This window comes from Pangasianodon hypophthalmus, chromosome 14 (assembly GCF_027358585.1).
Source record: "Pangasianodon hypophthalmus isolate fPanHyp1 chromosome 14, fPanHyp1.pri, whole genome shotgun sequence".
Taxonomy (NCBI): domain Eukaryota; kingdom Metazoa; phylum Chordata; class Actinopteri; order Siluriformes; family Pangasiidae; genus Pangasianodon; species Pangasianodon hypophthalmus.
The window spans coordinates 11,373,481-11,389,319 of record NC_069723.1 but is presented as its reverse complement, the minus strand read 5'-3'; the positions used below and the strand labels follow the sequence as shown (position 1 = coordinate 11,389,319).

At 39.9% G+C, this 15,839-nt stretch overlaps 1 protein-coding gene across 2 annotated transcripts in view; it reads left to right on the top strand.

Moving 5' to 3' along the window:
• The first annotated feature begins 222 nt into the window (after positions 1-222).
• The window catches only part of pafah1b1a (platelet-activating factor acetylhydrolase 1b, regulatory subunit 1a), a 29,036-nt gene continuing 13,419 nt past the window's right edge, over positions 223-15,839 (top strand). Inside the window, exons 1-3 of one of the 2 annotated variants that reach the window (XM_026924338.3) lie at positions 223-602; positions 4,263-4,497; positions 14,748-14,832. In XM_026924338.3, the coding sequence (XP_026780139.2) occupies positions 4,466-4,497; positions 14,748-14,832 (117 nt within the window). In that variant the 5' untranslated portion in view covers positions 223-602; positions 4,263-4,465. Of the gene's footprint in view, positions 603-742; positions 1,141-4,262; positions 4,498-14,747; positions 14,833-15,839 lie in introns of those variants that run through there. The other variant, XM_026924340.3, reaches the window with a different exon arrangement.

Here is a 15,839-nt window from a genome sequence, read left to right as displayed (position 1 = left end):
CCAAACTCCTCTTCCCCTATTCAGCATCTCATGTAAATAATAGTTAGTCCAACCATTGTACAGAAGCCATACTTTCTCATTTTCCCAGGACAATGGAAGACTGTTTAATTTCTATCACTGATTGTGTACTTCACGTTTAAGCTTGCAATTAATATGAAATCCGCCAGGTGACGTCATTAACAGGTGCCTCGTGGGGCCAGGTTGTTGATGACTGATGCTGCTGTGACCGCGCTCAGTTTGAGGTCATGGACAATTCCCACAGTTTAGTTTTTATTCCAATTTAAAACACATGACAATAAAACGAGGCAACGACTGTGTAATGAGATTATTACTGGTTACAGTTAAAGCAACCTAAATTAATAAAATTAGACTGAGAGAAAGTGAAGGGCGTGCGCTCCGCGTCGCTGTAAGTCAACTCATGCGCATGCGCAGTCCGCGGTAGCGAATGCTGTAGAGAAAACAACGGTAGCTGCTAAGAGCTAACCAGAGAGAAGGGGCACGGAGGTAGACCTACATCTTTCAGGTCCTCTGCTTTACCAACATTTAGTTGCTTCCCGTTTGCCTGGCTCCCGCGGATACGAATTCGGTGGTGACACTGTAGGGTAAGTGTCTTTCTTGTAATTCTGTGTATGGCTGCACTGAAGGAAGAAAAAAAATTGCACCTCCTTTTTGCAGTGTCTCAAAATGGCGGACGGGCCGTTAGAGAAATAGTTCAGAGTCTTCTTTTGGCTTGCTGAATTGCACTGCGCTGTTAAAATTACCAGAGGACACTTTGAAATGGTCTTACTTTGATGGAGTGTGTGTAATTTTGCAGTGTGTGCTTAGTGGCCGTGTTGTTTCGGTAAGAGAGCTAGCAGGTTAGCCGCCGGTGAATCAACACGTCATTTCATCAACGCCAGGCTGCGCGAGCATTCTAGCGCGCGAGGCGGCTATCAACAGTTGGCTAACGTCGCTAATGATGGAGGACACGCCGCTGAAATGTTGTTGATGTTTGCGCTGAGTAGACAAGTTAGGCCTCTGGGAATATAATGCCAACCGGCAGATTCGAGACAGCGCTTGTAATATAGCTGTAAAACTGTAGGCAAAATGTTTAGCCGGTTTGCTGGGAGGTGTTACAAGAGGACTGCTGAGCGTTAGCGGGTGAGCTAGCTGTTTTTGCTCACAGCTGCACTGTTGTCATCTGGGTGGCTAATTAACACTGTATTGCTCTTTACATAAACGGTAAATGGTTTCATTGTTAAATGTTAACATCGTATTTGTGTTAATGTTAATATATTCCAAACTAGTAAAGTGATCACTGCTAGTTAGATGAGCTCAGCTACCGACTGACTTGTGTGTTGTTTCATTTAATTACAAACACTACCACAAATATCACCTTGTTAACCCATGTATTTTGAGCTAAGGCTTTAAATGAGCTCTCTGATGATGTAACATGGTGAATTAAAAAACAGGTAAAGTAAACATTTAATTGTGTAAAACGTCAAGAAGGTTGTTTACCCGTCAGAGGTACTGACAGATTGGCTACGCGGGAACAGATCACCAGGTGGCTGTTGATTTCAGGTGTGTTGGACTGTACATCAGCTGAACATTATTAGGCCATGATGGATGGCTGAAACATCCAAGTCTGGGTGGAGCCTCAGTGAACACACTGCCTAGTGCGAACAATTCAGAGCCAGCATTCAGACAAATAACCAAAAAGTTATTAACTAAGTACCTTTAGTATGTATCTTTTACCTTTGTAGGTGCATATGGTGTACCTTTAAATCATTTTCACGGAGTAGAGCTTTAAAAGTGCATCAGTGGTCCTAATGTATCTTTAAATTATTTTAAATAATATATAGTATAGTATAAAGGTGCAAACCATGTTCCTGTGATGGTACCACAATGTGATAGTGACAGGGAAAAGTACAGTTCGGTAGCTGCTTTTCTGAGAATGTACTTCAAATGTACTTTTGTTACTTTGCAAAAAAAAATGCTTTGAGCACAATAACTTTCTGATGCTTTAACTGACTCGTTACAGCGTTATTTATTGTCCCCTGCACCGTTCAGACGAGCTTCCAGTCAGCAACCTTTTTGGCAGAAATATGTACTATTTCGTAATGGCAGTTCCATCAAGACAGACTGGCCGATTAAAGTAGTAATGGATAATTACCACTGGACTCCACCACTGCTCTGTGGTTCTGCTCTATACAGACAGTTGCTAAGAAACCATGCAAAGTCACTGCATGAAATAAGGCACTGGGAGATTGTGTTTTAGTGGGATTCCAAGAGGTACTATGTAATGAGCCAAGTAAAGCAGATTGACAGTAAGGCTGTGTAACTTCAGTGTGTAGATAAAGTTACACTTCTGTTAGAAGCATTTGGAATATGTTGCAAAACCCGATATACGCAGTATGGCCAAAAGTTTGTGGACACTTGATCATCACGCCCACATATGCTTTTTGAACATCCTGTTCCAGATTTATTCCCCCCCTGTGCTGTTATAATGACCTCCACTCCTCTGGGAAGGCTTTCCACTAGATTTTGGAGCCTGGCTGTGGGGATTTGCTCATTCTGCCACAAGAACATCAGTGAGTTTGGGAGATGGAGGTGTTCCTGTTCATCCCAGAGTTCAGTGGGGTTGAGGTCAGGGCTCTGTGCAGGCCACTCAGTTTCTTCCACTCCACCCTTGGAACATCACGTCTTCATGGTCCTCGCTTTGTGCACAGGGGCATTGTCATACTGGAACAGGTTCATTCCTCTTAGTTCCAGTGAAGGGAAATTGTAATGCTACAGCACACAGAGATATTCTACACAGTTGTGTGCCTCTAACTGTTTGGCACCAGTTTGGGGAAGAACCACATGTGGATGTGATGGTCATCTGTTGACATACTTTTAGTAACTAGTTACGTGTTCTCCCTGCTGGGGGATTTTTATGACTTCTATGGACGTTTGGTAAAGTGTTGTTTACATTTTTCGTCGCCGTATTTCTGACAAATGGATCAATTTTTGTGTGTTAATCTTTAGCCCTACATGTCCCTCAGTCATTTTTTTGCTTTTTGGTTTGTTCAATTGTGTGCAGTATGGAACTAAACCAAACCAAATAACAAACAAATCAAACGCTCTGACTAATAGGTGCCCTAAAATCACAGAGATCCAATTTTACTCAGGTTTATTAGAATTTACTATCTTCTGCGTTTGTTCTGTGTAGGACTGTTGATGGCTTTCAGTAGGAAATGGTATTCCATGGGCTGACGTTTCATGGTGGCTCCACTTACAGTGAGACAGACAGAGAGACTGAGGGAGCACACTGCTTTCTCATTCACATTCATAACATGGCTTCCTGCTCTCACTGTTTAGCTGTCTCTCTCTTCGTAGTGGTGTTTTTGTTTTTTTTTGTTTTTTTTAAGGAAGGCATTGTATTTTTTTTTTCTAGGGAAAATGGTGGTATTCTAATTATCTGCCGCATTGGTTTGCTTTTTAGGGGTAATCTTTTGTGTACAAAAATCTCTTTTGGTCAGTTTTGGATGGTGTATATTGAGCAAGGTTGTTTTCAGAAGAGTCACTCTTAGAGAAGTAGTGCTCAGAAAGGCGCACAATTTATTTGGTTCTGAACTGAAAATACTGTCTCACTTAACAGTCAGAATTATATAGCCTATCTTTTTTCAATACCTAGCTTATCATTTACAGAACATGTACCTTTCTTGCTTTCTCTTATGTGCTTATTGTGTAGGCTGTGTGCCGCATTTAAATCAAAATATAGAATTCTTACAGTATTCCCAGGGCTTAGTGAATTTATGAACAGGTTGGTGGTCTAACTTGATTTTATTGTTGCTTTGGGCATAAAGGCTTCCTAGTTTATCACACATGCTGTGCTTTCTGTGTGAGTTGTGTGAATATGTACCTGCTGTTTGGATTTTTTTATGTTCTCATCAAGGTTAATTGAGATGTGGTGTATGTTAGTCAAATTAAGAAACCTGTTTGCGGCTGTTAAGCAGGACAGGGTGTTGGGCTGCTGAAGTAGGTTGATGCTTGAATCTGGGTCATCAGACCCCTTTTGCGTGTCTGAAGCACCAAACGGGCAGCAAGACTCCAAAACAAAATAGATGAACAGATGGCACATTTGATAATATATTTTTGTTTAGCTACTTAGCCAGTCTGACTGAAATATCTAGGGATTTGTGTTGGCCACTCTTCTCTCATTGCGTGCTTGACTTCTATAAGGTGTTTCTGGCTTGGTCTGACATTGTCTCACCTTCCTGTGTGTTGCTTTCCTTGTGCAGATGCAGTGACAGTCTGACTGGTGGATGTTCGCAGACTGTCTTTGCTCAGTGTTCACTGGAGCCGGTCTGTCAGGGGAAGAACACAGTGTGAGCAGCATACATCCCTGTGAGCCGGAATCTGTGTTCGATCGGTGATCTCCTGCCAAGGAGACAGCAGCTGCTGCACACCTTTCACCTGAACCCCCTCCCTCCCCACTGCCAACATGGTGCTGTCACAGAGACAACGGGATGAACTGTAAGTCCACAAGCCTCCATGCTCTACCTTCTTATGCACATATTCACACTTGTACAGTGCAACCTAAGGAATGTGGCTTTTTGGAAAAGGTCTTTATCATTTGTAACTGTCCACTCAGCACAGAGCATGGATCAGCTCATATTACATTGTAGTGGCGTAAATGTATTACACCATAATAATTGCTAGAGATCCTGCCTGCCTAGTCTATTTATTCACTCCATTAAGCATTTCACCATGACCCTGTGACAATATAGATTTATTAGAGACCCTGACAGTTAAAAGGATCATTGCTTACTGTGGTCAGTCTGGTCAAGAGAAATAAGTAAGTGACTGTAGCAAGACTGCCTTCCATATGAAGCCAAATATAATGTAATTAAACATGAGAGTGTGTTTCTTTGGAGAGATAAGACGTTTAATCAGACCCTTGGTTACCAGTATGAGGTAGTGATTGGGAAGAGATTAGTTTGAGCTGCACACTAACCTCCTAAATTACAAACTCAAATATTATATTAGCTACATGTTCAGTTAATGGAGATTTAATTAAGTTATTGACTTCAGTAGCTTAACATCAGCAGTGCCATATATATTTGTATGAAAATATATGTTTTAGCTAAACACACAGAACAAGTAATGTAGTCTGTCAGAGAGCCATAGTTTATATATATATATATATATATATATATATATATATATATATATATATTTTTTATTTTTTTTTTTTTCAAGTAATTCTTGCAGGAACAAGTTTGGGGGCTGATTTGGGTTTGCAGTGACTCAAGAGCCTATTGTGTTTCCTCACTCTGCAAAATTAAATGACAATGTTTCCAACTTCGGCTAATATTTTCACAGTTAATTGTGGTAATGGCTGTTAATTTAGTATACAATTAATCTAGCAATGCACATATACACTCACTGAGCACTTTATTAGGAACACTTGTACACCTACTCATTTATGCAATTATCTAATCAGCCAATCATGTGGCAGCAGTGCATAAAATCATTTCGATACAGGCCAGCAGCTTCATATAATGTTCACATCAACCATCGGAATGGGGAGAAAGAGTGTTTCTATAACTGCTGATATCCTGCGATTTTCATGCACAACAGTGGTCGAGTTTACTCAGAATGTTGCAAAAAACAAAAAACATACAGTGAGAAGCAGTTCTGCAGATGGAACTGCCTTGTTGATGAGAGAGGTCAACAGAGAATGGCCAGACTGGTTTGAGCTGACAGAAAGACTACAGTAACTCAGATAACCATTTTTTACAATTGTGGTGAGCAGAAAAGCATCTCAGAATGCACAACACATCGAACCTTGAGGTGGATGGGCTACAACAGTAGAAAACCACATTGAGTTCCACTTCCGTCAGCCAAGAACAGAAAGCTGAGGCTGCAGTGGGCACAGACTCACCAAAACTGGACAGCTGAAGACTGGAAAAACTGGTGGAGGTGCTGGTGTGGTGTGGGAATGTTTTCTTAGCACACTTTGGGCAATGTTAATACCAATCATCGCTGGAATGCTACAACCTGTTTGAGTATTGTTGCTGACCATGTGCACCCCTTCATGGCCACAATTTACCCATCTTCTAATGGCTACATTCAGCATGATAAGGCACCATGTCACAAAGCAAAAGTCGTCTCAAACTGGTTTTGTGAACATGACAATGAGTTCACTGTTCTTCAGTGACCTTCCCAGTCACCAGATCTGAATCCAATAGAACACCTTTGGGATGTGGTAGAACGGGAGATTCACAGCATGAAAGTGCACCTGAAAAATCTGCAGGAATTGCGTGATGCAATCATGTCAACATTGACCAGAATCTCAAAGGAATGTTTCCAACATCTTGTGGAATCCATGCCATGAAGAATTGAGGCTGTTTTGAGAGCAAAGGAGGTATACGTGTTCCTAATAAAGTGCTCTGAGTGAACAGTGAGGAAAATATGAAAAAGAAAAGTAACATGTCAATATTGTGATGCAGAGTTAGTTAGATATTCAGTACAGCTGTCATGCAGAAAAGTTTTTACTGTGCATAGAATTTTAGTATTTCTCTGTTACGGCTGTTAAACACATGAAAGTGTGCATCTCCAGTGACAAGGAGGATTTAATTGGAGTCAAAAATAATGGTTGATTATGATGATAAATGCATGTTTCCTCTCTCCTAGTGGTTAACAGAATATCTGCTAATCAACTCTTGATGATAATCGAATATTAAAATTAGGCCGAAGGCACATTCCTAGTAGTTATGACAGATGGATGTTGCACAGCTCTCACTCTACTATTTGTTCACTTTTGTCAGTGTTTCTATGTAACTGAAGCTGGGTTTGAATGGAAACAGCCAAAGCTAATTAAAATGTGCCAGGTTGAGTGTAAACATCTAAATAGAACTGTGTGGTGAACGTCCTAATGTGTGTGTAATGTTATCACGTAGAGGTAATATTACACGATTGTAACCTTACATCAGTCAAGTGTTATGTGTCTGTGATGCTAGTCAGAGTTTAACAGTTAACTTCAAATGAACAAGTTTGTATGGCTCCTTTTGTTCATGAAAGATTTTTGAATACTCTTGAGAGACCTAGGAGGCACATCTTGATTCACTACTTCTACAGCAGTGTGTGGGATAAAAAAAAAAAGGCAATGACTAGCTGAAAGCCTTGTTCAGTAGTCTATTCTTCTCTTAGTCTTGTTGTTTTGTCTCTTACAGGTTATATAGGCTTTATAGTAGTTTGTCAATCAGTCACATTCTGAAGAAACAGCACTATAGACCTTTCAGAAACGTCTCTGTGACCCTTCAGAAATGTATCGTAGCCACTGCTTGTGTGGCTGTAGATGGTTTTTTGAATGGATGGTTTATTTGAATTACTGTATTTCCAAAGTGGGGTGCAAAACTGAGTCATTTCAACTTCAGAATTTTAAAAGTCACATTTCAAATAAGTACTTTTTTCCTTTTTTAAATAGCTTATTAAATTTCTTTGATTTCAGACTTTCCTATGGCTGGACTAGAACTGTCAGTGTTTCCCTAAGCAGAAGTGTTTCTCATGGACTACAGTTGCATAAATACTTGCGTTAACATCTTGAAGGTTAAATATAGTTTAAGTCGTAGTCAAACCGTTCATGCGAGAGTACAGTCTGTAATTGATGGAGACATGCTGCAAGGAATTTTTTTGTTAAAAATGGAAGAGAAATGTGGAACAATTTGCAAACAGCATATAGAGCAGCAGATGGGTTTACATTTGCTACTCGTGAGGTATGTAAGTACCTTCTCACCATGCAGTGCTTTATTTACTTTGACAAATTTCTTAAATAACGGACACATTTGTAATTTATTTGTTCTTGAAAAGAGCCTCATATGGTTAGTGTGATTGCAGCCCAGACAGTGTGTTATATCTGGAGTTTGGAATATTGATTTGTGTGTGTGTGTGTGTGCATGCTCATTTACAACCTGATTTTTGCAGAGTCTGTTTTGTTGTTTGATTTTATCTGTTTCACCTTTACTCAATAGTGACTTTATTCTTTTTAAAAAGGCTCTTTTATATTGCTTTGCAGGAGGTTTCTTCTTTGTGTAAATCACAATAGTGCTTCATATGCAGTAGCTGGCAGGAGTGTGTGTGTGTGTGTGTGTGTGTGTGTGTGTGTGTGTGTGTGTGTGTGTGTGTGTGTGTGTGGCTGCTGTGTGGTGGATGTAGGTTGCAGGTGTGTGCCTGCCTAGACTCCAGAGACTGGCAGCATTGCACATGTGCTTGCGAGAGGCCGTGGGTTCCAGCTCCTGATGGGTTGTGGATGAAGCCTCGCCAGCCTGTCAGCAGGGTGCCCACCATCAGTATGGATTTAATCTGCACACTGTCAGATGAATGAGCTTTAGGCCCTTCTGTTACTTGTGGGGGCTTCACCATTTGAGCTGCGCTCCTACCTCGCGTTTGCTCAAAATCAGGCCTGGGGTATTTTAAACATGCCTTCTATTACCATCAATTATAATAGATTAGTAACATAATACTCAGAATTTGCTAATTGATTTTCTTTGACCTGATATTGTGTGTGTGGGGAGAGCAGAAATCCATGTTATGAATCTGAATGAGAAAGCAGTGTGCTCCCTCAGTCTCTCTGTCTGTCTCACTGTAAGTGGAGCCACCATGAAACATCAGCCCATAGAATACCATTTCCTACTGAAAATTATCAACAGTCCTACACAGAACAAACGCAGAAGAGAAGTCATTTCTTACAACTCGTGTTGACATTCTTCCGATATTTGTGAGTAAATTAGGAAGTTCCTGTTAATTAATTACATAAGTATGTACACAGTCACTCCATCCAGACCTGACTGAGGGAATTTTAATGTGTAATCCAAAGGTTCATTTTTAGATGAGGGTGTAAATCCATCTGCTGCCACGTGCTGCTGGTTGTGTGTGAAGGCGTTTGTGCGTGTGCCCACCACTGGCTCATATCCTTATTCAAATGACTGTAAACAAAGCAAAGCCTTTCAAAGCCTTTCAGTCCCTGCTTCACTAGATTGCGCTACTAAAGGGGTGTGGCCTCTGCGGAGCTCCACAAATCTCATTACCAAGTGTGTGTGTTTGACAGCTGGCTAAGCAGTCACATGCTGTGCATGCACACGTCCAGCTTTGAGTGCCCTCCATCAGTTCTCATTCAAGGACCGGCAGCACATTGCTGCCTGTACAAAACAATATTGAGCATTTGGAATTAACCTATATTCAGATCGCCACTGAAAATCACATCTGAGTTTGTTATTTCTTGTATCGCTGTTTCTTGTCTCCTATTCGTTTTCTTCTGTTCTTCTATGTATGAGAGATGAACACAGTGTTCGGTAGATTCAGCTTACTTCACGTTTTTACAGGCTTTATAGATGCATGGAATTTTCTTTTAAAATATTGGTATTTCTACTCATGAAAATAATCTTGTTAATTTTGCTCTGAAGCCCTGTGAATAGGCCTGATTGGTTGGTTATGGAGTTATGTTGATATATAGTTGTCTGCTTTGTTGACCTGATTGGTTGACTTTAAATATCACCAGAATTTGACATTTACCTTTAATTTACCATGTCCCTGTCCCATTTCCCTGTGGTGTTAGATGTGATTTATACATGTCAGTAGACAAAATTATAGTTTTTTTTTTGTAATCTTTTTTTATTACCTATCCCACAGTATGCTTGCCCACACGTATGGTTTGGTTGTCTGTAAACCTCATTAACTAGAAAAAAAAAAAAGTATCAGCTTATGCAGTGCAATAAATTATGGTGAGATAGTTGGCTAGTTAAGTGCATTAATACAGACTAATGGCAACAAACAAGTATATGAATTCCTGGGGAAATGATTTTATGCCATAGTCCTTATCGTTTTTAAGATTTTAATGTACAAAGATGTGATCATGTTTGCACCCTCAGCAAAAAGTCACCAAGTCGTTGGAGAGCGTTTCAGCTATAAGCTGCAGTGTTTCCTCCCTGTGTTGAAAGTGAAAATATTATTTAAGTCTGGGTAGTATATTTTATGCTACCCAGCATATCTTGATGGGTTTAACCATGAGGTGACTGCATGTTGTACTAGCAGAGAGATATATGACAACATTGTGCTGGACTTTTTTTTGCATTAGTATTCCCATATACCTGCCTATTTCTGATCCATGCACACTAATTAATCCAACTCGTAAAAACTATTCTCCTGCCAGTCTGGTCACACCTCGGCCGATGTGTGTAGCGCAGCAGGGATTTGGAACGAGTAGAGGCATATTATGTACACACCAAATGTAAAACTTAATAGGGAGTAGAGCTTTTTCTTTCTCTTGTTGTTGAATTTACCTGTCTGCTGGGTAACTACAAATAAACTACTAGCCCATACATCAAACCTGCTTGTCTTGGGTGACTGGGCTACAGCTTTGTCCACTGCTGCCTTTTTTTTTTTTCTTTCCTATCCATAATGCAATCAGTTTTGCCTGCTTCTAAACCTCATCTGTTTTTTTTTTTTCTTTCTTTCTTTCTTTTTCCTCTCCTTCCTTTTTGCACTTGCTGTCAGGGGAAAAGTATTTACCAATAACATCATATCATACCCATCCTGTTACATCATTATTACACTATACTGTTAAGCTGAAACACTGAGCCTGTTTTGCTCAGAGAATGTAAGTGACAAAGAAATGTATTATGAGTTTTATTATCTTGCATTTTTTTTCATGACCTAACCATATTGCAAAATAACATGTTTTATTTAGAGAAAATGGTCGCTGCTGTCACTGGAGAATGGTTAAAATTCCCTCACTTAGAAAGTGGACAAAGTTTGTGTCAGTTTACTTAGCGGAGCAACAGCTTCAGTGCGTCTGAATTTTTTCGGTGATCTGTTAAAAGAAGGTGATTCTTCTGTAGTTTCTCTGAGCGCTTGTTTGCGTGTGAGTGTCCTGGATAAAGGCAGTAGAGTATGATGGCTGTGACGTAAGGCACTTTGTGTCACGAGTGTTGATTCAGGTCAAAGCTGCAGGGAAGAACACAATCTCTCCTCCTGTTTACGTACACTGCAGTCTTCTGATGCCACACGCTAGTCTGTGACAGCCGCAGTCTAATATCAAAGCAGTATACACTTTCCTGAGGCAGTCTCATAAAGAGATTCCCACAGAGGCTGAGGACGAGCCGGTCTATACAGAGCAGTTCACTGAAGATAGATGGATGCTGTGTGCTTTCTGTCTGGCTTTGATGTGAATGGGGAAGTGAATGCAGAGACGACAGGAAGTGATGAGTGCTAGACGCACCCTATGATATGAGGTAATGCTGGTTTTGCACTTGCACTTTCACAAGCTGCTGCCGTCATCCTGCTTGGAATTTATCACCTGCTGAGACCAGCTTCCGAGCTGTAGAGCGAATCATGTTTGACTGTGCAGATCAGATGTTCTTCTCATCATCTCTGCCTTTTCTTGTTTGCTTTGATGCAGATGTTTAAGATTCAATGCTTTTAAGGTGTTCCTCATAGTTTATCAAAGGTTTTCTTGCTCCACACTCCCCATCAAGCTATGAGGATGTGGCAGCGTCTTGAAGCTGTTCAGGTGTTTTCTCTGTTAGAGGTGTTTTCATGGATTGTGTTTCAGTATTGTCCACACCCTTTTTCCTCTGCAAAACACATGCTGTATGTCTTGAGTGAAAATATTGCTCTTTTGTTTCAGCCTTTATGTAAAGTTGCTAAACACATCTAAGCTTTTGAAAAAGTAAAGGTAACTTTAGTTCTTATTTCTCTGGTTATTATTGCTAGATTGCTTGTGTCTCTTCCCCTTCGTGTACATCAGATCTTCTCCAAACTTTTCTACCTCCTCTGTGGTTTCCACGCTTACTGGCCAGCGCTTTCACCACTCGGTTTTTCTTTTGTTTTCCAGTTTTTCTATTTCATTTCATACCACACCATTCACAGATGCTTATTTTTATTGTTTTTTTTTTTTTTGTTTTTTTTTGCAATTCTACTAAGCTAATAGTTGAGTAGTCCATTTAATTATATTGTCTGTTTCTTTAAAATCATGCTTCTACTGCTACTTGTACTTTTCACTTGTTTGTGGAAATGTTTTGCTTTTTGTATCTGCTTTTTGGATTTTTACACAATTTTCTCACAATTTGTCACCCAAATTATCACCCACTAGCTCGCTCTGCCCTGTTGGGGAGGGTGAAAGCTAGCACATGCTTCCTCTAAGACACGTGAAGCCACTCAATGCATTGTTTCAAACTTCTGCTCATGCTGCATCACAGAGCAGCATAACACACCAAGAGGAAAGGGCCAACTGTCCTCTTCTGCATACACGAGCTCACAGACGCCCATGATTGGCTAGTGTCGCTTTGTTTGATAGGAGAGAGAATATGCCATCCTTCCTATCCGTAGAGCACGGCTAGTTTTGCTCTCTTGGACTCCCAGCCACACACAGCTCTGCCAACATAGGGATTTGAGCTTGTGAGCTCCCTTTGTCTTGTACCTGCCTGTACCTCTTGTGGTGCAAAAATACACCATTTATTTTTGTATATAAAAAAATATATATATGTATATATAAGTTGATATATTGAATCTGTTTTGAAATGTGACTTTATGGCATATCTTAAAATCACAGAACAGTGAAGGTAACAAGGTGTCCAATTGCTGTCACCCAGATCTGATCACCTTATGTCAAGATTGTTGTGGGGATGAGCTCATTCATAAGACAGGAGATGGCTTTTTTATATGGAAGTTATGATACAGTTTTAGAAAGGCCAGTGTTGATAATCACTGTAAAGTCATTTGCAGCAAAAAGTGGCAGTATTACAAATGCATTTCAGCAGAAACACCCAGTGTAATAAGAGAAAGGCGTGAACGTACCAAATGAAAAATAAGCTGCAGTCCTCCTTGTAACACCTCTGCTAAAAGGCAGATGATCATTTGGAGTTATGGTCACTATTGGTATCTCTCTGTGCTCTTTAAGTAGGCCAGCCTGTATTAGCCTGTATTCAGTCAGCCTGGGATTTTGGTAAATCTTATCGAGGGGTATTAATAGGCCTAAATATAATTCTGTACGGTTGGTGGTATTGTTATTTCTTAAGAAGTTTCATTTAAATTTATTTATGTATTTATTTATTTAAGGCATCATGGTCTGAAATGTGTACTTTGTCGTGAAGTCAACACACACATTCATGTATGATGCCCTCCAGCAGTGTCTGTTGTATTCCTATAGACTGTCACATGAGAGATAACCTCAAGTTGACCTTGACTTTACCTCATGGTCTTGTTGTTAGAGGCAGCAGCAGTGAGCTGCTGCTTACAATGAAGCACACTGAACAGCTCTACCCAGGAATCAATACGTGATGCCAAACAGCCCTGAACTCTGACACCTTATTCCTGTGGCTTTTCTAGAGATGTACCTCTTGCATGGATGCTGTTGTTTTCTCTTTCTTCTTTCTTTCCTCTTTTCAATTGTGGAGGTGGCATTGGGTTGTGTGTTTTTTAGGACACCACTGTAGTACCAAATGCAAATTTGGAGTTTAAAAAAAAAATCGAGATCAGTAAAAATGATATGATTGTTGTGCTGAAGCTGCAGTTCTATGTTGGGCTCTGTGTTCCCTCTTATGTGCATCTCATCTGATAACACAATACCAGGAAGGGGTCCTACAGCACATATGTTTCTCCGCCTGCTTTGTTTTCACTATCTCTGAGATCAGTTTTATCATTTACATTGCACAGACTTGCCTAGACAGGATATTTGGGCGATAACCTCCCTTTTGTTTTTTTGGTGTTTTCACTCCCTGTTACTGTATAAAAAGAACAAACGTGTTATATTCATGTATGTTATGTATGGACAAAATGATTTACAAGAAAAAGCATATATTTCATTTGATTACACTGTGAAGTAAATCTTTCACAGCCTACTATATAACATATTTAATATTGTCCAATAAAAAGTGAGGTTTATTATGCAGTCCATAAAACTACAACTGCAAATTTGATATCCAGCATGATAGTCTTGCATATTTGGCTCTAACACACAAGAATGTCTGTATGACTTGCTGTAATAATATGACTGGTAGGAAGATACAGATAACTGCTTTCATAGCAAAGTAGCACAGTATAAACAGCTACAATAATTATATTATCAGAAAAAAAATTTGTAACTAGCATACAAAAGCAGGAATGATTTCTACATAATTTCAATCTTAAGGCTAGGGCTCATTTGTTTTCATGGACTTTGCAAAATGACTGATATTCAGCATCGGATTTTAAAAAAAGTGTGCCATTGGAGCCTATGGGGTTAAATACTGAATTTAAAACCGATTTTTCCATTTTTGGGTTTGATCAGTGAGGTGGGGAATCTTGTTGCAAATAACCTTTAATCAACAACATTTTTGCCATTAAAGTCAGATTCCTTACGATATTCTCAGAGACCTTTTACACAGATGTTCAGTCTGCACTGACTTATTTGAGTTTCCCCTCTCTAGGTGGTTCATTCTGATGTTTTTACCAGTCCACAAAAAATTTTCTTTGATTACATACCCCAAATCTTGTTATAAATGTTACGTCTTGTCAAATAGATGCTGTCATGCAGTTTTCCTCTTTTTAACCACAGAAATATAAATGTATAAATTATAGCTTTGAATGTTCCCCTCAGACATTATTGTTCTCTGTTCTTTGTTGTCAGTGGGGGGTAAAAACCAAAACCCCCTACTAAGGAATTTTTTTATAATGCCAGACAGTCTTAAATAGAATCAGCCTGCCAGTCACTAAGAACTAATTATTCTTCTCTTTGTTTTTTTCAGAAATAGAGCGATAGCTGATTACCTTCGTTCCAATGGCTATGAAGAGGCATATTCAGTTTTCAAGAAGGAGGCGGAATTAGACATGGTGAGTGAGGGGGGAATACCCTTTCAATTCCTCCTTCTTAGAACCAAGGACCAAACAATGTTGCTTAATTTCACATAAACCTTGCTTAATTAATTCAGATGTGCCAAATGCAGAGATACACTATTTCTGGAGTCTGGAATAAGTGAAACACATTGGTCCCTAAGAGACTGGGAGGTGGGGGTCGGGGAGGAAATCAGATCTAAGTAAAAGACATTTTCAGACTGGCGTAGGTGCTGAGGCTCATATTTAGCCATACCATGTAGTAGAAGATCCAGGCAGATGACTGATTAGATGCAGCACATTTCTGGAACACTCCTTCCTCATGGACTCTCATTTGGACACTTTTATATAACATTAGTTCTTATTTTGTTCTAAAAAGTTTCAGATATTAGCACATTGTGTCTGCACCAGTAACAAGTCAGCAAGTCGTTGGCCAACGTGTCAGCTGAGAGCTGTGGGGCCCTGACCTCGCAAGTCTGATGAGTGTGTTTATTTTCTCTTGATGTTTGAGTGCTGGGTGATTGCGTGTAGTAAGCAGGAGTTACATGACATCTTTGCACCTCACTTTACTTTGCTCAGTATCGTCAGTGTTTCCACATACCTGAGGGTTCCTGACTTAATGTCATCCATGCACGCTGATTAATCCACCTACTATGAATCATTCTGTTGTCAGCCTGATCATGTTTTTACCGATATGTGTAACGTGTCAAATGGTGGGGTTCAAAAATGTGTGTTATAGTTACAGCATAGAAGTGTGCTCACTGTCGTGAAGCGCATTACATTTAAACGTACATCCCAACTGAAAGTTTGTTTTGCAAGGGTCAGTAGGTTGTTGGGCAGTATAATTAAAAACAACACTGGTCATTGCTGTAGCAGCAATAAAAAAAACAGCCTAGACATGTAATCTGCTCATCCTGGGTGCCTGGGCTAGTGATTTGTCCTCCCCTGCTCTGTATATTTATCTGGGTGGAATTTTTTTTTTCCCAAAAGGTGGAGCACATTAGTAG